This window comes from Cyphomyrmex costatus, unplaced genomic scaffold, assembly GCF_001594065.2.
Source record: "Cyphomyrmex costatus isolate MS0001 unplaced genomic scaffold, Ccosl1.0 scaffold452, whole genome shotgun sequence".
Lineage (NCBI taxonomy): Eukaryota > Metazoa > Arthropoda > Insecta > Hymenoptera > Formicidae > Cyphomyrmex > Cyphomyrmex costatus.
The window spans coordinates 27,062-52,882 of record NW_017278768.1 but is presented as its reverse complement, the minus strand read 5'-3'; the positions used below and the strand labels follow the sequence as shown (position 1 = coordinate 52,882).

The following is a 25,821-nucleotide window of genomic DNA, read 5'->3' as shown; positions in this document are numbered from 1 at the left end:
ATAATTATATACGATTATTAAAAAGAAAAGGAAAGAAAGAAAAAATGTTAAACGTATCTAAAATTATCATGAGAATAAAAGTTAAAAGACAAATGATATAAGCATGCGTAGTCTGTCAATAAAATTGACAGAATATAGTTTCACTGCAAAATTCGTTATAATATGAATATTAATAGAGATAAGAATAAAGATATTTGAGCATTGAAATGTTCTCCATAATTGTCGTTTTAATTTAGAACACTTTAACACATGATTTTTAGTCTATAAAATTCTTTTAACATAACATCTCTATGATTTTTCCATAGATAATTTATTAAACATAATTTTCTCTCTCTTTCTCTCTCCACATGAGATCAACTTTATCATTTAACATTGTCACAAATTTTCCACATTAATTAAAATTGACATAATATAGTTCAAATAATATAACAAAAAAATAAATTTTTTGTAATATACATGAAAATAATAAGTATCAGTTGCATCTTCATGCTATAAATAATACATAATGTGAAAGTGTTTTGCGGTTGTCTTTGTTTTTTTTATAACAAATATGTTCTTAGTAAAAATTTTAATTTTTTAATATATGATAACATACGTATAATTCATATTTTCAACATAATGCATAATACACAATGTACATTATCTTTTGCACATAAATAGATAATTAAAATCCGATTGTAGATACAAAAGATAAAATAATTCACTACTGCCCGTTTCTACTTTAATGCAGTTTAATTTTAATCTTAATTCCACTAACTTTCCATCTTTTTCCAGTTTTAAAAATTATAAAGGATTATATTACTATAAATTAACACGTTAATAAGCGCCGAGCCTATTTCGTTTAACTTTTCGTTTACACCGCACAACATTATCAATTGGAAAGATACGCGCGGTGCGCAAGATAAAGTAAACAAAAAATAAAAGGCAAAGGTGCTGGGACGACTAACGAATCGTCAGTCGTACACAAGATACAAGTTTTGTTCTCTAAAGCAGATTTATCAGATATTCTAAAAAGTTCTTGGAACCGACGCACAGTGGGGAAAAATGAGAAATTGTGTTTCAAAATTGAATTACTTTAAGAAAAAAACATTAAAATCGGTTAAGATTTGAAGACTAGACAATTTTGGAACACGATTTCTCATTTTTCCCCACTGTGTGACGTAAATAAATAGAAAGTCAATTACCGATCAGTAATGACGTCAAACCAAAATTTTAATTAATCTATATTAGTAAAAACAGGCATAAGAGTATCAGATTATGATAAATGCATTATCGCAACACGAATATGGGCTATGGCAGAGAACGAGACGTAACATGCGTAGTCGTAACGTAAGGTAAGGCAGAGAAAAACGTAGCTGTCGTAGTAGTGACTGGCAGCACTGGCAGTCACTACTACGACAGCTACGTTTTCCTCTGCTTTACCTTACGTTACGACTACGCATGTTACGTCTCGTTCTCTGCCATAGCCCTATCATTTATAAGATTCTATGCGATTCATATATATATATATTCTAAAAGTTTGGAAATACTTTTTAAAAAAGTGATCTTATTAAGATCATTTATTCAAAAACCACAACTATGTATTTTTTTAACAATAATTTTTAAAATCCAATAAATGTTAATATATTTGAAGAATTACTTATTGTCTAAAAAACTTTGTTATAAATATTTTAATAAGTAATTAAAAAAATATCAATTTTGAAAAAGTATTTCTAAACTTTTGGTCTGGGGAGCAGATATTGTATTATGTAATTGAATTTGAATTTTTAAAAGTAAATTTTTTGTTCTATATCACTCTTGATTATTACAATTAAAAAAAAAAGAAAAAACTAAATTGATTAAATGGTAAAATTAATCAATGCCCTATTATCGATTGTTATCACTGAACCTGCAGTTATTCTTTTCTCGTTTTATATTTAAAATTATACTCATTTGTTATTTAGCAGCTTGTCCAGGCCCAGTGGAAGCTTTTCCTTTTTGAGATGATTCTGCAGTATCGTTTGATTGATCAACATCCATCTAAAAGTTTCATTAAATTGTTAGTTTAAATCAATAATTTATATTAAATTGATTTAAACTAGAAGATTAAAATACAAAGAATTTAAAAGTTCACAATTAAAATTTATTTTGATTAATTTTGAATTCATCTTTTTTTAGCACTTTTCTTTTAAGGAGTTTATACTGGCCATAACCATAACCATATGTCGTATGCTGTGATCTGTAAGAATTGACTAATCTCATCGTATTATCAACAGGTGAATGAGTACGAATTGACCAATCACAGTCGACTATTCCTCTCTTACAATCAAATGAGAGCAGAATACTCGACTGTGATTGGTCAATTCTTACAAAGTATGGCAGTATAAGATTACAGTCAGTATAATTACTCCCTAAATCTTGGTATCTTTTTATGAAGAGAGAATATTTTATAGTAATCAAAATAATATTCTTAGTACACTTTTAATATTATATAACTAGAATATACATATATAATATAACTTGTGTCACAATATATTAAGTATATTTTGTACCTTTTCTTCTTTTTCATCATCGATAAGAATGGGACCATTTTCAGCCTCAAATTCTTTCAGTACTGCATCCAAATTATATCTTCGTCGATAGTTCACGAAAAATGATCGTAAATGGGCTTCAGTCTTAGTACCAATAACTTCAGCAATTGCGGCAAAATCCTTTCCGTACTTTCTAATGCCTTGAACCGCTAATAGCAATTCATCATTTGTCCAGCGTGCATTTATACGACTCGACACTTCCGGCGGTCGTAAATGGTCGATACCATCAGTTGTTTTTCGCTTCAGTGCGCTTACTTGTTGTTTGTTAGCTTGTATCTGTGCGATTTTAAAAATTATGTAACACTATAAGTACAATATTTACAACAAGTAAGAATTAAAGCCTATAATGGTTGAACACAGTATACAGTTACATGAATAGCATAATGAATTATAGTTTAAGGCTTCTGAGTTCAGCAAAAAACTCCGTGTTGATGGTGGTGACACTGAATTAGTCGGTGACCTGGCAAAACTGACGCGTGCACGTATGCAAGTACAAGCCCATGTCCGTATGCTTATTTTTGGGCCGAAGGTGTGTGTGTGTGTGTGTGTGTGTGTGTGTGTGTGTGTGTGTGTGTGTGCGCGTGCGTGCGTGTGTGTGTGTGTTACAGTGCCTCGCCATGGTAAAGGGCTAAATAGGCGTGAAAAGTGATATTTTGACAACAAAAGTTTGTGTTGCGTGCCATTTCCATTATATGCTTAAGGGGATCTTAAAGCAAAGAATTTTAACGAAATCGCCAGATGTTGCTGTTATACATATAACACATCAATATATCTTTTATATACTACCACATTAATATCTCACGCAGGCAATGATGCACGCAACAGTTGCATTACCTGTCAATTTTCGTATAGTAAATTTGTGATAAGTAAATTTGTCTAAGTCTAATTCTAAGCATTCGACGCTGTTTGTTCATGCAAACTACGTGACTGTGGACTACTATTTTTTAAGTACAGATTGCGCAGCTTTTATATAAAACAAATGTTATTATGACGTATAACGACATGACAAAGTTGTCCAAAGTGGAACTAACTATTGACTAAAAAATGGAACTCAATTTTGAAATTTTTTATCGTTTTCAGTATAAATTCTATCTGACAAGAACGTATTAAAGCATATATTTTAATCTTGTAAAAGGGTTTTCGAATCTGTGAATGACAAAAAAAATTTTTCGCAATATATTTCAATTATTTACAGATTTTTAATATGTTATTCATAGACTTTAATATGTCGTTCAACGTATTATTAAGATCCAAGATGCAATAAAACTGTTAATTTAACTCGTGATAGTACTGCGGTAGTTCATTAGTTTGCGTTGTAAGTTTGAAAAAATGTCGACGCGCATTTAGGGATCTACATACGTAGTATATAAATTCACACGAAAAATTATAATAGAAAGCATTCAATATCCAGTTTGACCGTAAATGGCTTATTCTCATCGGTATACAAAAAAAAGTATTTACAATACAAAAATTATATGGTTTAGTCAGTAATATAGACGACTTTAGGATCCCCTTAATTGTGACTTATCTCATACTTATAAAAGTCTTAAAAATGGGCAGACATTACCCTTTTATCTTGGAATTTCGTACATAAAGCATATTTTTAACTCGTTTCGACAACTGTCAAACCGTACGTTTCCTGCCAAATACAGGCTCACTTTACGTACCTTTTACGACGATTTACTATCAAATGAGAAAAGAGTATAGTTTCTGCCCATTTTTACAAATGTTGTAAAACGATCTCATCGTTAACATTTATCCAAATTGTCTTTATTGTAAAATGGGACGCAACAAAAATGAACGTGTCATTCTCACTTATGACGTCACGATTTCAACATAGCCGCCGCGACTACTCAGGAGCCTTAGAGGCCTATTCTGTATAACTTTTAACGACTGTAACGATATCATTACATTATCGCGCAGGTTTTGTATATCGCAAAATAGCTGCGCAACGATAATTTAACGATATCGTTGGAGTCATTAAGTTACAGAATAGGTCCCTTAATTAAAGAAATAAAATGCATTGGTCACGAAAGCACTGTATTGTTTGCAAGCCTAAGAGACTTTTATTCTGCTTTATAACACTTCTTTAAAATATTTCAGTACAACACATACTTTAACTGTTAGCAGTTTCAAATAGGAGCGTTTGCATATGCTTTCATGATTCATTTTGACAATACAAAAAAAAATAAAGAAAAATGTATCCACACGTTATATATTGCAGGCTGTTCGTTTATACTTGTTAACATACTTGACGTTTTAAGCTAACGATCTCAGTGTCGATAGCTTGCAAACTGTTGTTGGCTTGATTTGGTTGACCAGCCAATGCCGCCAAATCATCGTGATTCACAACCAATCCCCGGGGTGGTTTTCTTTTATTCGTACGACCCGGCATGGAAGTTAACGGTCTTGCTACACCGGTACGCCTAAACCATCAAAAAACGTAGAATGATTTTAAGAATTTGAATGTGAGGCTAATCTATATTGTATGTCAATGTCATTAAGATCAAATAAATATCATTAATAAGGATATATATAGTTTAAAATATACGGAATAAGCGAGTTTTCAAGGATATTCATCAATTTTAGTTGCTTAAATACGAACAAATATGTGAGTTTATCTGTGAAAGGAGGTATTTTAAGTAAGCATTATGATTATTGCATTGAAAAAGGGTCGTTAATTAATTCAGTTTCATTAACTTGTTTCTCATGTGAATATCCTTTCCGGCGCTTATTGAGTTGTGTATAATAAGATTTATCTGTTTGCAATCATTGGCATTGACATTTAATTTACGTTCACTGTACCTCCAATGTAGATAGCAGCTATGACACGCGTGTCCCTTGGGCGTCGCACGAACGCTGTGGCATGCGATGCCACAATTGCTACACGAGCCCTACAACACATAACACCCTTTTAAAACAAAAATTCTGATTACCCCCCTACCCATTCCTGTTTTTTAATTTATTATTATTTATCGTCTCCGAGTGCTAAGAATAAATTAGAAAAAACTGATTAAAGTGATGTGTCCATAAACAAGTCAATTTTTGTATTTTTTTAGAATTTGCTCATTGTTCGTAAGTAGAACTAATTTCATATGCTAAATATTTCATAATTCGCATTTTTCTGCTTTGTTTCTTCAGTAAAATGTCAGTTTAAGTTTATTAATTTTGATGTCACGAGGAATTTTTTGACGAGAGAATAGAATACATATATATGTATATAGGCCAGTGTAGCAACAATACACGTGATACATTGAAGATTAGCAAAACACAGTAGTAAAGCTAAGCTAACTATACTATATGCGAGTGGGTAAGGTTTAGGTTGAGTACCTGAACCTGAGGGGCGTTTTCCGAGTCGGATGGGGCCTTAGCATCAGTGCCTTGGCTTCCTGGCACAGCTTGGTTCTTTCCACGACGTATTCCGCGGTGGATCGTCCATTTCTGGAACGTTCCACATTTACGTTCACATATCGACTTAATGTCCAACTAAATTATTATTTATTTTTACGTGCAAAATAGTTATAAATAAATTAAATGTCATTATTGAATTTCATTATCACGTAAAAGTTGTAAATTTTGAAATTTTTTACTTATAAATTTTGTATCCTATATATATATAGATATTTATGGCAATAATCTATTAGCTTCTCTTGTCACCATTGGTATTTTAATAAAATAGCTTTGTTTTCCTACTTTCATTATATATAATATGGTATCGTGTGGATACATTTTTGGAACATACATAACAAGTTTCCAGTTATGATTCTTTATATTCATACCAATTTGTGCCATGATAGCATATCTGTTTGCAAAATAATCGTGTAAAATAGCCACAGTGATAAGCTTATACACGAAAAAATATATTTATTACAGAATTAAAGAAAGAAGGGAGGTATTAATATATTGATTATTATAATTATACAAAAAGAATGAAAATAGGATTATTCTCTACAATTATGTCTAACTTTAACTATTTTCTATTTTAGATTTCGCGCCTTTATATTTATCTATAATATATGTTAAAACGACAGAAAAAGGAAAAAATAAACAAAACAATTATTTTTTATATTAGAATAGAGCGCATGCACACAAATTTATTGCTGAAATTATTTTTAAAGAACTCTTACTTTTTCTTCGGATTCGCTATCTGTGTTGGAGCCAAGCTCACTTCCATTTTCGCTGCCATTTTCGCCTTCTTTGCAGCCGCTCGTTAATTTACGTGCTTGCCTATCCATCAATGACGTTCTAGTTCGTGTCTTCTTCCAGCTGTAGTAGTATTTTACAAGACTTGCAATAGATTTATCAGGTAGCTGTACAGAAAAAATTATTGAGACTAAATCGTTTATATTAATCTTAATATGTAGAATCAGACTAAACAGTTTCTTATATTTTCTTTTATTATATCCTTCTTTTTTATTATATACAAATTAATTTTTTTAATATTTAATTATATTTTTTTTATGAACATATATGAAACTTAGAAACATTTTATGTACATGTTTACTTCAAAGCATCTGCAATGACACTGGTAATTTATCAATTTTTGCAATTATAAATCATTGCTTGTAATTTTGTCAATAAAAAAGTATCTAGTTATAAATAATTGTCAATTACTGTTTTTAATTTTTTAATATAATAACTTTAAATAGGATTTTTTCTCCAGATAAAGCTGACAAACAAATTTTTGCTTTATTTTGTATTAAAATATTTTTATTAAATTATATAATATATACTTCTATAACTTTTCTATATATCTAATATAAAGAGATATGGGCAATGAGCCAATAATTTCGTTAAAATCTTTTAAATTAATCTAATATATTTTCTATATATGTTGACTTAAAAATAAATATATATTTTCAAAACCTTCATTTTTTTTTAAATATACTCCTTTTTTAGAAAGAATGATGTTGTAAATATGTTATATATGTTTAAATATGATTATCAGAATCTTACAATTTCAAAAATAAATATAATTAGTTCAATATATTAATGCATTTCAAACTTTATAGAATGTTCATAGAATGGATAACAAATAAAAACCAAATAAGAAACTTAATAATTAAGGTGATGCTGGAGTCGTTTAAAACTAGCGTTTTTAACGTTTTTGTTCCTGTCTAATTTCTTCGTAATAGTATCACAGAATAAAAATTCCTTCTCCACGATTAAAATATCCGAGCTAATATACCTGTGCCTGGTGTATATTGTGTCCAAAGCTGGAAAAAATATGAAATCATAGATTTGATTATCCATTTAACCTCAATATGGCGACCAACGCTGAAGATAAAAGTGGATAAAGGAATCTGTAATTTCATATTTTTTCCAGCTTTGGACACAATATACACCAGGCACAGGTATATTAGCTCGGATATTTTAATCGTGGAGAAGGAATTTTTATTCTGTGATACTATTACGAAGAAATTAGACAGGAACGAAAACGTTAAAAACGCTAGTTTTAAACAACTCCAGCATCACCTTAAGTTAAATATTATAAAATATATCAACACACCATTTGTCGAATGCGATGGAAACTTTTGCCATGAAATTGGAATGCCTGCTCAAATAATACTTTATCTTCAACCGTCCACTCGTCAGGAAATGGTGTAAAATTTGCCAAATCTAGAACTGCGCGCTCCAAATTATGCTTATGCCAAAACAACATTCCCAGTGCCTGTTCTCCATTGTAACCATATTTTTCTTTAGCCAGTATAATGTATTCGTCCACTGAAAAAGGCAACATGTATTAGTCATCAATATTTGTACAAACTAATTGACTTCTTTAAGTTCATAGCTTACATTTTTGATCTGGTATATCCGTGGTAGGTGACCAAACTAATAACGCTCTATCAGGACACTGATCCAATCGACGTTCTGAAATACATGATTAGTAATAGCAAGTTTTATGTGACTCATTGATTAACAGAAGCATTATAAGGCCCTGAAATATATGCTCCAGCATAGGATAAAAAATTTGAATGGATATAAATTTCAAGACATTGATAATTTTTAGAATGTCCAAAAATATATAAAAATTGATTGCTTTGTCCGTAATATTGCTAGTGGCCCTACTCTAGAAGGATCTCTAAGACTGCGTTCCAATATTTACTGCCAATATTACTGCAAAAGTACAATAGATTTTTAACATTTGTAATGCATAAATTAAAGCTTTTTTTTTTAATTGCTAGTTTATTATGATTAGTGTTTCACAGACCTGGTAACCCTAGTGCTAGAGTATAAAAGCAAATTTCAGTATAGGGTATATAAGACAATTATAATGCCTCAATTATTGAAATTAATATTTTTAGTATCATAAAAATCATGAAGTACCATTAACAGGAACAAATTCTGGAACGACAACTTGATAATCTCGTCCAACTCTTATTTTCTCTGCTGGAACTTTAGGAAAAAAATTTCAGTATTTCAACTAATAATATAGTGGTTTAAGAAATAATGTATAACCATAATGTATAATTTTTGCACTTGCTTTAAAGAGTAATAATGAGTGATTGAAAGGTTTTAGTATTTCTACATTTATTCATTTCAAATAGTTTTCCTTCAAAATTTCCATATGTAACATAAAGTAGTAACATTTTGACATATTCCTATTACGCTATTATAAGAATATTTTCTTTAAAGAAAACATATGAGAAATAAAAATTAAAAAAAAAAACGAAATTTTTTCAAAAAATACGCGACTGCAAAAGATGTTTGAACGGCGAGGAGTTATTTGAAAACTTTGAATTTTTACGTGTTTTAAATACGAAACTGTCCATTATTTCTGACTCAGAATGTTTTCTCAAATATCTTTCATATAGGATTAAACATCCTGATAATCGGACATCATAAGTTAATGGCGAGATGAGAATCAACGATACCTCCTTCCTCCTCGCTGGACGAGTCTGTCTGTACATTAGGGCTGGGGCCTCGCGATCGGCGGCCGTTACGCACATTTTCCGAATTTCTCTCTGCCAGAACCATTGCGACGTAAATTTTCTCGTCGGACAGAGATCGCGACGCGTCAGATTGTACGGATTCGTCAGTGCCGTAGCAGGCAGGATGCGGGATGCGATGAAGTTCCTTCCGAAATGTGTTTGTATCAGAATCCAACTGTTCCTGCTTACGATTTTCCTCGAAACTGCATGATAGTATGGAGAATTCGACCGAGATTCTTCAGCTGCCGTTTCGCGCGATCGTAGCGAAAGTAAAATGGCCGGCTACCACGCGCGACCTCATTGGTCGGCGTCGTGCTTGGGGAGAAAAATGGTTCGGCCAAATTTCTCGTAGTAACGATTCGCAAAGAAAGCGAGCACCGAATGAAGCCGTTCGCGTCTCCCCCGTTCTCGTTTTCTATATGCAAATCTTCCGATCAAAAGTTTGAAATCGGAGCAACAGAAAACTGAGGTCGTGTCCACTCGAATAACGCCGTGGACCGTGGACACACGTATACGAGACTGATTCGCAACTCGCAAGTTGATTTAACCTTTTAGCTTTAGCTTAGAAGACTAAAGATACGTTTACATGAACTAATATTCTCTGTATTTTATTCAGTGGTGGCGTTTGAGGTAAAATAGCTCAGCGGCGTTCAGCGGAAATTTCAAAATTGGCGGCGGCGGACGATAATTTATTGGCGACGTAGTATAACATTTTTTATATATATACATATATATATATATACTTCAAATAAAAAGTTTAAACTCTAAATTATTTGAATAAGCAGATTATTATAGGGATATATTTAAAAAATTATATCAACTTAAAGAAATTATATTAAAATAATTATAATAATTTTTATCAAGAAACATAAATATACAATTTATTTTAAATTATTTTTTAAAATTTATTCTGTTACTAATATATTTCAAAATCTCTATTCTTTGATTAGTTTAATTATTTTTCATGATTAATAATATTATCAGAAATCATATATTGAATTATTATTTATAATATCTCTAATTTAGAGTAAACTTTAATTTTAATTTTTAATAAATGTAGATATCTTATTCAATAATATAGTACACATTATCGAATAATAGTATACAAGCGAATATGACGCTTGCTATTCGTCAATTTTTATCATGTGATCTGTTTTGACGCTGAAAATGAGCGTCAAGCGTCAGCTCGAGAGCCATTTGAAATGACAATGGAAAGCCACCTTTATGCAAGAGCTGTGTTCCCCGCTTTAAGCTCATTCTACAATTCTGAAAATTCCATTTTACAACGCTGAAATTAAGATAATTCATTAGAAGTTACTGGTTAGTGCTCGTATCAATTGCACGATGTAAACTACGCCTTTGTTGAAAATTGTTACGACAATCCACGACAATGGGCGCGTTCAATGGATTCAACAGTTGAGTGAGCGCTCGCTATTATTGGTGTATTCTTTTAGATCATCCAATCAGAATTTTTAATCTAGAAGAATGCACCAATAATAGCGAGCGCTCACTCAACTGTTGAGTTCGCTGAACGCACCCATTCTTTGTGCTCAGGCCCTTAAAGCCCGATCTACAATTGCGTAAACGTAGTTGTAAGTGGTTGTAGTTGTAAGAATTGACCAATGACAGACGAATATTCTCCTCGTATACAACTGTGATTAGTCAATTCTTACAACTACAACTACGTTTACGCAATTGTAGATCGGGCTTAAAATACGTTATATACTTATATTTTTTTCAGATATAAAAGTGCGTATTTAATTGATAAAAGTGCGTTTTAAATACGGATCATACATGTTTATGTAAATATAATGTGTTATATAAATAAATATGTATAAAATATTTAACATTTCAGCATTAATAACGGCCATTGAATAAAAGTTTATAATTGATATTGGGTGCGGTCCACTTGGCGCTACAAATGCTTCGAAGCTTTCGACTGACCAATCAGAAGAAAGCGTATCAAGCAGGAGTATCGTACTAAACTGATACGCGTATCAAATGATACAAATGGCAATGTAAACGCATGAAACATAGGGTGCATTCAGCAGAAAAGAGCGCTACGAGAGCGCTCGCTGTTATTGGTATATTCTTCCAGATTTAAAATTCTGATTGGATGATCTAGAAGAATACACCAATAACAGCAAGCGCTCTCGTAGCGCTCTTTTCTGCTGAATGCGCCCATATTTAACGCGTACCAATTCTTTCACGATGTAAACCAGGCCATTATATTGATTTGATAATACACCAATTCGATCTCATTATGGGCCGATTGTTCCATCTTTCGGTAAAGTTTACCTATTAGGTAAATCTGGCAATCTGCGCACATGATTGAGGGTCGATTGTTCCATCTTTTGATAAAATTTACCCGTCAGGTAAACTTTATCAAAAAATGGAACAACGGCCCTATGAGATGTTTTTAATTACATAACTTTTATAACGAAAAATGAATCTTGCGCAAAATCTATACAAAAAGATACGATTGTCATTGCAATCTCGTGATGAGACGATTCTAGTATATCATGCAATCTTTTATATCGTGTGTCGCATTGGGAATCGACTTTATAAACACTGATCGTTAAAGATTTGATTTCCTTGAAGATGTATTATGGTAACTTAGAATGTTCCGAAGACAAGATAATAGTAATCCCTTTGTACACCCATGGTAATTAATTCTGTCCCTCGGAAATTTTCACAAAATAAAAAATGACCATCTTTCTATATTAATTGTCACAATCCATACACGATTAACGTTACGACTGAACCTTATCGTGCATGAGTAATGACAATTAATATAGAAAGGAGGTCACTTTTCATTTTGTGAAAATTTCCGAGGGACAGAATTAATTACCGTGGGTGTACATAATTTAAGTTCGTCGTATCTTGATAGGATTACTTATCAGAAACTTCGACAATTCATATATCAGAATGTGCGTTTTCGATAAAAATAAAAAAATAAAAAATAGGGATTCCTAAAATATAAAACTTTATATTAATTTTTATGAGCCTTCTACAATAAGCCATACTTAAGTTTTAAATCATAAGAAATTTACCAACCACAATCGAATGTGAGAAGAATAATCGACTGTGAGTGGTCAATTTCTTATGACTTAATACTTAAAACTTAGATAATGGCTTATTGTAGAAGGCCTATTATAATCTTATATCTCTCTTTACAAATATTATACTTTATTTATTTTCAAACAGTATATTTTAAAAAATAAGTAATGAAAAGGCTCAACATGTATAAAACAATACAAATAAGAAAAAGGGCACAGAGCCAAATATGTTTAACGTACGTATAATTTAAAAAAACAAACTATATACATATAAAATTTCCAGACGTTTCGACTCCGATCGGGTCATTTTCAATGTATAAAAGTAAAATTTAAATATAAATAAAAAAGTACAATAAATATAAACATTCTTCAATTAAATAATACAAATTACAAACAATCTTCATCCAAAATGCATAATTACAGTAAAAATGATGTTGTAAACTGATGTCGTAAGAATAAAAAAGATCCTAATAAAAATACAAAATAAAATTTAACGGAGTCCTAAAAATTATTTTAAAAGAATATGAATTTATTTACCTTGTCAAAATTAGTAGAAAAAGAATTAAAATATCCATGAATAAAATTCTTCTATGTCACAATACAAATGAGAATCAAAATTGAATAAGATACTCTGCAGCTATGAGAAAAGCTAAATTCATATTCTTTTAAAATAATTTTTAGGACTCCGTTAAGTTTTATTTTGTATTTTTATTAGGATCTTTTTTATTCTTATGACATTAGTTTACAACATCATTTTTACCATAATTATGCAGTTTGGATGAAGATTGTTTGTAATTTTTGTATTATTTAATTGAAGAATGTTTATATTTATTGTACTTTTTTATTTATATTTAAATTTTACTTTTATACATTGAAAATGACCCGATCGGAGTCGAAACGTCTGGAAATTTTATATGTATATAGTTTGTTTTTTTAAATTATACGTACGTTAAACATATTTGGCTCTGTGCCCTTTTTCTTATTTGTATTGTTAGTATATTTTTATTTTCTAATTCTAAACAACAAAAAACAAGGCTTTTTGTAAGAATAATTATTTTGCATACAATCATTGGCAGTAAAATATTTTGTTTTTTCTTTGTCACAATATGTTAAAATAATGAAAGTTGGCATGTATGTGTATGTACTAGACATGTCAATATCGAGCAAAAATATTGACTAAAAGAATATATTCAGATATTTCAAAACTATCTATATTTATTCCGAATGAGTAGACATTATATCGAATATATATCAACGAATAAATAAAAAAAAAAACGCTATTTTCTTTTAGAGCTAACAAATGAAAATATGTAATACTTGATATTTGATCATTTGATGGAGGAAACTAGGAAAGATCGACACTTCGTTTATTTATAGTCCCAATTCCTATTCCCTATTACAAATTACAAACGATGAATGAAATTCCTTCTTTTATGTCACTATGAAATGAATGTATTCAAAATTCCTGAAAGTATTCATAAAATTGGAGAGTGTGAATATGAATGGTAAATATAATAATCTAGTCAATATTTTATTCATAATTTTATATTCGATATTTTTATATCGAGCAGCAAAATATATCGAATAACGATAAACATCCCCAATGTATATACAAAATTAACGGATGTAGAAACTATATGAATAGTAACGCCTTCGATGTGTCGATCATGGTATATTCGTATTATGAAGTAAGAGTATGGAGAAATCTCCTTACAGTTAAGTAACTGTGTAGACTGAAGGTGGTCACGAAAAATGTTCCGTAGAGACCCTATGCCAGAGTCTGGACACGAGCGCGATTGTGGCAAAATGCTACGAGAGAGAAAGATATATATACACTATCTTCGTCTATTAATTCTAACCTTAATGTAATGTATATATTTGTATATTCTCTTTCATTTAAGTTAACAGCGTAAAAAATATTAAATCATCGATGTCGATGTATTAAATATTAAAAATAATAACATTAAATAAATATTTATAGTAAAAATAGGTGGCTGCGCTGCTCCGTATTGTAATAATTCAGCTGTCAAAGGATATGCAATGAAAAGATTTCCTAAAAATCCTGAACGATGAGTTATATGGGTAAAAAATGTTAACCGAGAAGATTGCAGGTACCAACAAATAATTCACTTTTTTGTGAAGTTAGTTAATATTCGTTAAAAAAATAAAAATGTTCTAAAAGTTTATGTATACATTTCTATCCTATATGAATTTATAAGGTTATCGACGTTTGAATTAGAGCGGGAGTTGCCACAAACGACGGACCAATCAGAAATTGTCTCTCTCGTGTCCAGACTCTGGTATAGGGTTTCTCGTGTACTGCCATGTCCGCCGCCGAACCGAATAACTTGCAACATTTCATCGCCATATTGAATATTTATATGTGTGCAGTATACTTGCGACTGTGTACATGTATGTGTACACATATACATAATATATATCGAATCGGGATGACAGATATCTTAACCTGTAAAGTCTCGAACTTTAAAGCGGGGAGCACAGACTTTTGCATAACGCATAAAGCATGTGCATAAGGAATTTCATTGGTCCATTTTCTTATGCATGAGTCAGTGGACCAATCAAATTCTTTATGTATATGGTTTATGCGTTATGCAAAAGTCTGTGCTCCCCGCTTAACGCTTAATAACTCGGTTCACAAGGCCGATCCCCGCATTTTTCTTATAGATTCTTTCGTTCTGAGTGAAAACGCGACGTTTTTCTCTACACGGAACATTTTTCCCATATCCTAAAGCGGGGAGCACAGACTTTTGCATAACGCATAAAGAATTTGATTGGTCCATTGACTCATGCATAAGAAAATGGACCAATGAAATTCCTTATGCACATGCTTTATGCGTTATGCAAAAGTCTGTGCTCCCCGCTTTACTTCGTGATTCGTATATCATGGTATCGATGATGTCACCGACGCGTACGATCGCGTGATGTTTACTTGAGAATCTCTCGATATTTTGATCATTTTCATCGATATATTTTCATACCTTCAACAAACGCGATGTCTCTGACGTGCGAAATGATATCATTTTATCAATCGTGAAGAAGAGGCGAATTCGATTGCGGCGATATTTTCTCATTTAATTGGCACAATTCTGCAATATCCGAAATAACCTCAATCTCTCGACGCTCTCAAGCAGAACGCTGCCTCGCCGTGGCGCCACCGTCATTTCCATCGCTGTTGTCACATTTCTCTCCTGTCGTCCATAGCCCCTATCCACAGTCTCCTATGGGCTGCCGACAGTATCGTGTGAGAGATTTTTCGCCACTGATTTAACGTAAATATCACCTTTATTGGAGAACCCCTAGCAGATTCCGCCGCATGTTCCGCTGTGATCATTTGATTCGCGCTCGCACGCGCGGTTCGTCATCCGCTGTCACTTTTGCTGTTCGCTTTCGCCTCGTGCATATCCGTTTCCGCGATAACCAAAAAGTTCCGTCCTGCCTGTAGGTACGGTCTCTCGGTATGAGTCGCGTGATAAATCTGTGCTTTATCGTAATATCCTCACGATCATTTACCGATCTCACATTCGGTGGGAGATACTTGGAATCGTCGGTATTCCCCGCGGCCCGCGCCGTCCACGATAAATACTGTTGCTTGTGTAGCTGAGATGTATATATATATATATATATATATGTATTAATAAATAATTCACATCCCGTCTCTTTTTTACATTTTGTACTGTTTACGTTGGCGGTTCCATTCATAAACTTTGTTGATGCACGGTAGCTTCTGTATCTCGTCGCTCTCAATTGTCCCTAATAAATAATTTATTAATTGTCTATTATCACCAAATATCTTGTTTCTAATATTGTAAAGACTTGCTATATATTTGTTCTACATGATTACATAAATTGTAAATATGCGATATATGCACTGCATGAAGTATATATGTGTTTAATATTATAGAATTTCTATTTTTATCACATTATTTAATCTACTTTTATCAAATTGTTGTGTAATAAAATAATTTAGTTCATGAAGAATGTTACAGATTGGAAATGTAAATTCTAATCTTATTTGATTTTTTAAACATTTTCTATATATTTTTTAAATATGTAAGTTTTTTTTTATGTTTCTTTAATTAATGAAATACTAGTGGATTTAATTGGGATTTAATTAGGATTTAATTTTCTTCATATTTTTTCAAAATTTTTATTGCTCTTAAAATACATAAATATAAGAAATGTATATATTTTTTTTATTGCAGATGATTGCCTAAGTAAATAAAACAGCTCTAATTTTAGTTATACCTGCTTCCTAAGAAATCTAAGCACAATCAACGAAAGAAAGATGAAGGTTGTGGCATTGATTAGTGGTGGCAAAGATTCTTGCTTTAATATGATGCAATGTGTAGCAGCTGGCCATGAGATTGTAGCTCTAGCTAATTTGTTTCCTGTTGAAAAAGGTATTAAAACATAATGTATTATGTGGAGCATTTAATTATATATTGCTAATGGATACATAAATTTTAAAACTACATTTAATTTATATATTTATTTAATTTAACTTTTATATTGTAAATATAATTTAAAATTTATGCAGATGTAACATAGGGGTTAACACACTGCTTCCAGATGATCTGGATTCATTTATGTTCCAAACGGTAGGACATCAAGGTGTTAAGTACATTGCTCAAGCTATAGGCTTGCCTATATATCGTTATCCAACGTTTGGTAAAGCAAACGTGCAAGATAAATATTATTATCCTACGGATAGTGATGAAGTTGAAGATCTCTTTAAGCTTTTGAGTACAGTAAAGGTAAATTAACTTTTCTATCTCCTAAGTTATATACGTGTGACATTAATCTCTATATAAATATATTTTTATAATTATATATATTTTTTTAATACATATTTTTTCAGGAACGTGAAAATATAGAGGCTGTGTCAAGTGGTGCTATTTTTAGTGATTATCAACGAATTCGTGTAGAAAATGTGTAATTATTATTTATTTCTTCTATTTGAATCTGTAATATTATTAGTTGCCACTTATTAATTTTTTTCAAATATATTTTTCTTGTAGGTGTAATCGTTTAGGTCTTATTTCCTTGTCATATTTATGGAGACGGGACCAGGATGAGCTGTTAAATGAAATGATACAGAGTTCTGTTAACGCAATATTGATTAAAGTTGCAGCTTTAGGCCTTGAAATTAAACATTTAGGCAAATCTATATTTGAAATGCAACCTCATCTCATTAAGATAGTAAGTCAAATTGTTAATATTTTTATAATTATATCTATAGTGTACAGACTATCCCCTAATTATTGACAAAGCCTTTAAGTGCTTAAGACTGATTAAACTGATAATGAATTCGATTACTTGCATTACACTAGATTAAAGCCAGTGTTGGGCATCAATCAATTGAATCTTCAATCAATTAATCAATTGATTAAATACTTAATTGTAGTGTTTCAATTGCAAATAATTGATTAATTGCAGGACACAATTAAACGATCAATCGCATTTTACAATTAAAGTTAATTGCAACTAAAATTAATTGCAATTTGCAACTAAAGCACAATTAACATTGTACAATTAACATTTATAATCAGTTCATAATTTAAAGAAGTTAAATAATACTACAAATATGTATCTCACATCTCCACCAACTTCGACTCCTTCACCTCGCCCCTTCCCCTCCTACCATCCCTGTTTTTCGCCGTATTTCATTCTCTTTCGGTATATAATATTTTTTAATTATTTTTTCAATATTTTTTAAAATATTTTTTTATATGTCTATACTCTAAAAAGTAAGTGATCAGGAGGCGCGGTAGTACCTCCAGTCATGTTCAAAAAATTTATAAAACAAGTAGTGAGAAGGCTTGTCAAGTTTTTTTTTTCAAACTAATAATAAAGAGAGATAGGGTTTACGAGCAATGTTTTAATTTACGCGGGTGAAAATATGCGTTCTTATCATAATTTTTCCAGATTTAGTATTTTCAGATTATTAAAATTGTGTTTCAAGACCGACGAATGTTCGGCGCGCAAATTTGGGGGGATTACGTATATTAGTTAATTATTAATAGGACATTGTTCTTACTTTGGGTAAATATTGCGAAGAATATTACTACGTCGATCCGCTATTAGAGGTCTATCGATATTCGCAAATTCTCGCAAGTGCTGAGATACGCGTATATCTCTTTATAAAGATATCTTCTATATATAGAATCTCAATTTAATAACTTACACAGGTGTCTAAGGTAGGCTTCCACTACAATGCCTTACTGATGAGTCCAGTAGTGGAACTACTCCGGGACGAAACGCCAAAAAATAACGTAATATTCTTCGCAATATATTAGAATAAAATTAAATGTTTTAATGAATTTGTTTGCTCGTGAACCCTTTCTCTCTTTATTATTAGTTTGGAAAAAAAAATTTACAAAAGATAACAAGTCTCTTATCCCGAGCCACTAAAGTCCATTTTTGGGGGTGCATAACTACTAAAATATTATGCATGCAAAAGTCTCATTTTAGAATATTATTTTATATCTACTTATCAGTACTTGTCAATTGCTCTAGCAGTATTTATAAACGTATTAATTTTTATTTTATTAATGTAATTATTAATTTGAAAATATGTTTACATAATTTAGAAAAAAGTAACAATGATTCATACAATACCTCTTTTTTCTCATTATCAGATGAAATACCGAATGAAGCCAGCGTACTTGAGCTATGTTCCAAATCTATAGTTTACGTTACATGCACTATACATAGATTTTCAATATTCAGAATATTAACAGAACAATTTGCAATACATACTATAAAGATCAATTGTTAATTGTATCCACAATTAATTGTAATCATACAAACCTACAATTACAATTAACTTATTTAATTGTCAATTGCAATTAAAAATGTAATTTTAATTGTTAATTATTAATTGTCAAAACAATTTAATTGTGCCCAACACTGATTAAAGCATATTAAAAGTTGCTATATATGGAATAAGCAACATTAAATGTAAGAACATAAATATTTTAAATGTCTATATGATAATGATCATATTATATAGTAGAATATAAATGTATGTATTATTTCATTAACAAATTTGTTCATATATATATATATATATATATATATATATATATGCCATTGTATTTAGATACTTTACATAAAGCAGCTTGTAATATGTATTAATACAATGTAGTGAATAATATAATAATAACCGAATTCATCATAAATCACAAAGTTCTATATTATTTTACAATTTTTGCAATATTTAATCAAACAATATTTTCTAAAGATTGCCAAATGAGTATAAAATACCAGCGTGTGGCGAGATAGCACTACCTAATGCAGGAAGACGTCTTTTGCCGTTCGTGTTTTATCAATATCAAAAATTAACTTGGAAAGAAAAAGGGCACTAGGAGTTAGGCGCAGATAACTTTACGCAAACGTTGATATTTATCAAGCAAAACTTATTTATTACAAAACTTATTCTTACATGTTTCGGCTCATTTTTTAGCCTTCTTCAGAGACAATGGAAAGTTACATAAATAAAATATAATTTAAAATTGACAAAAAGATTAAAAGATGTTTAAACACAGCAAGCTCCCCCACAACCGAGAAATAAAATCAGATGAAAATTTCATCTTAAAGAAACAATAATATGCACGATAAAGGTATAAAAGGAAAATTAATAAATATAATGCTGAAATTTAGGGAAATAATTTCCCGAAACATGTAAGAATAAGTTTTGTAATAAATATGTTTTGCTTGATAAATATCAGCGTTTGCGTAAAGTTATCTGCGCTTAACTCCTAGTGCCCTTTTTCTTTCCAAGTTAATTTTTAATTGTATGGGAGTTTTTGTTACCAAAGAATTATTATTTAATTTATTAATATCACTTATAGTAAACAACTCTGCGCACTTGCCAATGTACGAGGTTGGGTAGTATCTCGTCGCGCTCTTGTATTTGGCGGTAAACCGAGTGGATATGTAATCTTTATTAATTTATTGTTAACTTAAAAAATTGCAAAATGATACAGGACTTTTTGATTTATCTTAGTCCTTTCTACCTGCATATGACCGCTTTATTAATAATTAGTTTTTCGAGATACTCTGTGTATTTTGATTATGGATATAATGAGACGAAACTGAAAATATAACTTTATTTTTTATTATCTATATTTTTACAGATTATAATCGATAAATTTTATTTACAGAAAGAAAAATATGGAGTGAATATATGTGGTGAGGGAGGAGAATATGAAACTTTTACCTTAGATTGCCCTTTGTTTGCTAAAAGTATTGTAATGTAAGTATTATATATTTATATTTATGTATTATGTACTTCTGTATAACTATACTTCATTTTTTTAGCGATGAGTATGAGAGCATTGTAAATTCAAGGGATGATGTAGCACCTGTAGGATACCTCGGATTTACAAAAATCCATTTAGAAGATAAGGACGTAAGTTTTTGGTTTATTATCACGTTAATAATTGTAAGATACTGTCAAGTGTCATCAAAATGAAGACTTATTTTTTAGAATGGAGAATTGGAGAAGTTAAGTCTATCTGAGAGACTAAAAAATGTTTTGATAAAGTCGCCACAGGATTACATTGCTGAAATCATTGGTCCTGAGCTACATGATGGCTGTAATTTATCAGAAGATGAAAATGACGAGCATGCATGTGAAAGTAATAGTTTGAAGGCATCAAACTCAGGTAGAAAACTATGGAAAAAACTGTGTTTACTACCTGGAATCTTTAGATTTTTTCACTTTTAAAAATCACGGATTTTTTTGAAATTTTATTAGATTGTCAGAGAAATTTTGAGAAATTTACTTTTAAATTTAAATTCTATTTTTAAAAAACATTTTTTTGATAATGTTAAGAATCAGCAATAAATATAGCATATACATCCCGTGTATATTTATGTACGTTTTTGTATGTTTCATGAGTTTTTATTAAAAAATCAAGGTGACACATTGTAGAAGATAATACTCAGCAAAATATAATAATTCATTGATATTACATTGTAGTATATGCCTTGTTTATAATATTCTATAGGTTTCACAGCTCCATAATTGTAGAAACTGATAGATATAGTCAAAGCTGTTGGAATTCCTGTCTTTTGCTAATTTTTAATACTTTAATATATACTTTATTTGTATTGCTTGTTTTATAATTTGATTTCTTTATTTCAAAGTTTCATTAAAAAATTCTCTAATTTCTTATCTGGAATTTTGAGAAAAACAATCTGGAAAATATCCAGAAATTTTCAAAGAATTTTTTTTACAAGATTTCAACAAACATCATAAAAAACAGAAAAATGTATATAAAATATATCAAAATGTATCTGTGAATACACAGGTCAGTTTCATCCTCCGAGTCCAATGGAAATTTTGTATGAAGAGGAAGATTGCCCAGATGCTCCGGTTGTTAACAGAAATCAAACAGGATGGTTCTGGTTTGGGGGTATTATAGGGAAACATCCGGACGTAACACCTGCTATAGAAGAGGCACTGGAAAAACTAAGCAGTAAAATTCACATCTTAATCGCATACTTTTCGGCTTAGTAATTATTCAAATTAACAATTATTTCTTATGCGAAATTTAATTAACATAAAAAATCGTTAATAAATCTTTTTTACATATAATATTTATCTAATTGTAGCTTTGATACAAAATGAAAATTTGTGCCCATCTGACATAGTCGCGATAACGTTGTACATAAAAGATATGTCGAATTACAAGGCTATAAATGAAGTATACGTCTCCTGGTTGGGTAAGAGAAATCCGCCAGTTCGTGTATGTGTGCAATGTCCTTTGAATGTACATGTCGCACTTGATGCAACAGCGTATAAGGAGAATCAAGAGAGTGGCGATAAATGGACCTATAAACGCCACACGCTATATGTTCAAAGTATAAGCCACTGGGCACCTGCCAATATTGGCCCTTACTCTCAGGCTGTTCGTGTAAGTACAATTTCCAGATTCGGACTTTGTGTTGCAATATCTCCACTCATAGGATATGTAGAGAAAAAAATAAAACACTTATGTAATTTAAACCCCAGCTATCAATAGAATATTCAGAATTTGATCGAATCATCCGTTATTGAAATCCGATAATCTTGTGATTCTGTCGTTCGCGTATAATAGGTCAGTTTCATGAGTGGGAGTCATAAACATATAAAAAAATTAATAAAACGTTTATTTGACACCTGAGGTTACCGTATCTTTCGATTAATATGATAAATATATTTTTATAAGATACTAGCATACAGCGCACGCCTTTTATGTCTCATCATTTATTTTATAAATCATCAGCTTTCATGTCTCATCATTTATCTTATAAATCATCAGTTGACCAATCACGTAGAAAAGAGTCAACAATATCTTCGATATAATTCGATCTCCATACATTTCGTGGTACATATGGATTTTTTTTATTAGAGAAAGATTGACTATTTTTTTATTAAGTATATATTTTTAAGGAAATTGATTTTAAAGTATTAAATCCTTGTTAGTCTTATTATAGAATTTTTTTGTAATTTTTCTTTTAAAAAATTTAAGATATCTGTTTTATAAAAATGTAATTTTCTGTACAGGTAGATGATGTTATTTTAGTTGCTGGGCAAATACCTTTGATACCTGGCAATATGAATCTTCTAGATATGAACATTAAACGACAGTGTCGTTTAACATTGAGGCACATAGACCGTATTGTTAAAGCTATGGATGCGAAACTTCGAGATATAGTACAAGGTATCTGTTTCCTGACTCATTCTAGTTATATAGAAGATGCGAGGAAGGAATGGGAAAGGAGGACGAGAAATGCTATTGTAGATTATGTTGTTGTACCAAATTTACCACGTGGTGCTCAAGTTGAGTGGTGTGTTTGGGCTCATAGGGATAATAACCGATTTGAATGTAAGTATTCAAAACTTATTTGGTAAGGAAGTATTTGCTGTAAGTTGAGTAGAAGAACTTATTTTTTCTTTATTTTTTGTTTTTTTTACAGTAACTTACATAAATATACAATATTTTTGTATTCTTTAATTCAAAAACTAGTGAGAGATGTATTGTTACATATATTGATACATCTTATTATTTATTACAGATGAGGAAACAGGAAAATGTGTGGCTAATTTTAGGATAGCCATAAGACGTAGGTGGAATTATGAAAATAATGTGTCGGCGATTGTATGTTACATGTCTACCGGTAAATTTTTCTTGATAAATTGCGTATCCATAATACATTTTTGAATTTTTTTTTTTTATAAACGTATTTTTTCTCTATTTTAAATATAAAAAATGCTAAAATTTATAATTAAAAAATAGTAAAAATCTCTTAAGAAATAAAATACTATAATATTTTGATAATGGTAGTATAATTGTAGTAAAGTAGGATATAATAATAAATCTGAATCTCAATTATTAATATCAGTTATTAATTGTTTATACTTAGACATCAGTTCGTGTGAATATTTAAAAATAGTTTTAACAAAGATTTTTTTAAGTTTGATATTTTTATGGACAGGTTCATCCAATTCTACTGGTAATTTGACAACGGAGGCGAGTTTGCCATCTATGGAGTTGAATGCAAATGAATTGTCAGAGGCTTTTGATTATCTATTGTGTAAACTCAGGAAAGGTTCACAAAGCGCAAATCCAACATGTAATTTGCGAATATTTTACAAAGTTGGCAGCTTTTTGGGCCCAAACTTTCTTCACAACGTCCTATCGAAGTTTTCTACACAGAATTTAGTGATTACCATTATACCAGCTACTCACTTACACAATTTCAGTACTTTGTTATCTATATATGGTATTAGGCACGAGTAAATACTCGAAATAATTTTTTACACTGTCAATTATTCATCGGAATTGGAGCGCACATTTTAGGATAAAAAAATTGATACTTCAAAAACAGCATGCAAGTAAGAGAGCTGTTTTGACACAAGAACAGGAAAAAAAATGCGTTTAAAGTCTTGCTTTACTTTATAGAATACTCATGCACAGAGTGCAATCATAATTTAACTGATCACGAATTACAATCGAAATTGTGTGAATCTCTTGTGTATTTTTTCAAAACAGCATTTTGCTTTATACGTCCTTTTACAGCTATTGCTTTAATTATTTCGGCCGTTATGAATCCAATACTACTCTAGAAGGATAAAGCGGCGTTGCAATCATTAAGTTCTCTATACGTGCGCAGATAATTCTCGATATTACTTTAGGCCTGTTCTTTTTGGCTGAACTTTTGCACCAGTTCATCATTTTTCCTTTTCTCTTGAAGAGAAAGGGAAGAAGGATGAACTAGTGCAAAAGTTCAGCCAAAAAGAACAGACCTTTTGCTTCACTGATGGTCTGATAGACGTATTAGAGCACTCGCGTTTCGTACGCGTTACATACGTGAGAGACACGGCTGTTGGTTCGAGATTTACTGACGATGTAGTTACACCGCTGTTTCTTCTAGCCGCATTTTTATATAGTTTTCTCACAAGTCTCATTTTCTTACAAATATTGAAGATATATCCCGTATCTTTTTGAATAAAAAATAGCAATAAAAGTGCAGTTAAGATGAAACAGACACTATATTATCTTGTATACCGAGTACCACTAGTCAATGACGGGTCAAGTGCAATTCTGAGCTATGAGCCCGTCCCCGTTTAGCGCATAAGTGCTCTTTAACAACGCGTGAGATTAGGTATAATAATACTCGTACGAATTGTACTGCTGATTACGTTATAATGTTTCGTTTCTTTTTTGCTCAAAGTATACGTTACTTTATGGCGTTGTAAATTATGTGCGGAATGTTAACGTGTGTGATGTTTCTCTAAACGACATTAAATTGTGCACAGCCATTTTAAACTAGCACTCGACATTTACTCGAATTCTAAATAAAAGGAAGAAAACTGAGATTGTTGTCGCGAGGAAGAAATTATAGGTCACCGCTAGGTGTCTTCAGTGCGATTTAATTTATGACTGGAACGTAGAACATATGTGTGTGTGTGTGTGTGTGTGTGTGTGCGTGTGCGCGCGCGCGTGTGCGAGTGTACGTATGTATGTATATACATATATAAATTCTTCACAATGATGTTCTTCGCTGTCACTAATGCTGCCGGTATCGTTAGATAATTGCATTACCAATTATTAATTGATTGTGTCACCGGAATCATGGGAAAATCATGACTAGAATGACATCGCAGTTGTAAAAAAATCGGGAAAAGAAGTTGGCATACTCAGTATAATATGCTATGCAGTAGTTTTGTATTTTTTGCGCGTACGC

General features: G+C 31.0%; 2 protein-coding genes across 2 annotated transcripts; one reads left to right on the top strand and one right to left on the bottom strand.

The window, feature by feature from the left end:
• Positions 1-1,910: 1,910 nt before the first annotated feature.
• Positions 1,911-9,669, bottom strand: CoRest (REST corepressor). The gene is made up of 10 exons (XM_018544585.1): positions 9,446-9,669; positions 8,898-8,966; positions 8,367-8,441; positions 8,080-8,294; positions 6,698-6,880; positions 5,901-6,011; positions 5,376-5,464; positions 4,822-4,996; positions 2,532-2,846; positions 1,911-2,019 (listed from the first exon to the last, which is right to left on the bottom strand). The coding sequence occupies exons 1-10, from the start codon at positions 9,546-9,548 to the stop codon at positions 1,936-1,938; spliced, it is 1,419 nt and encodes a 472-aa protein (XP_018400087.1). The 5' UTR covers positions 9,549-9,669; the 3' UTR covers positions 1,911-1,935.
• A 7,198-nt stretch (positions 9,670-16,867) lies between these two features.
• LOC108777637 (diphthine--ammonia ligase) lies at positions 16,868-25,551 on the top strand. The gene is made up of 12 exons (XM_018544575.1): positions 16,868-16,982; positions 17,152-17,336; positions 17,441-17,514; positions 17,601-17,781; positions 20,748-20,839; positions 20,905-20,995; positions 21,074-21,251; positions 21,900-22,067; positions 22,204-22,505; positions 23,138-23,459; positions 23,650-23,751; positions 24,070-25,551. The coding sequence occupies exons 1-12, from the start codon at positions 16,868-16,870 to the stop codon at positions 24,372-24,374; spliced, it is 2,115 nt and encodes a 704-aa protein (XP_018400077.1). The 3' UTR covers positions 24,375-25,551.
• Positions 25,552-25,821: the final 270 nt, after the last annotated feature.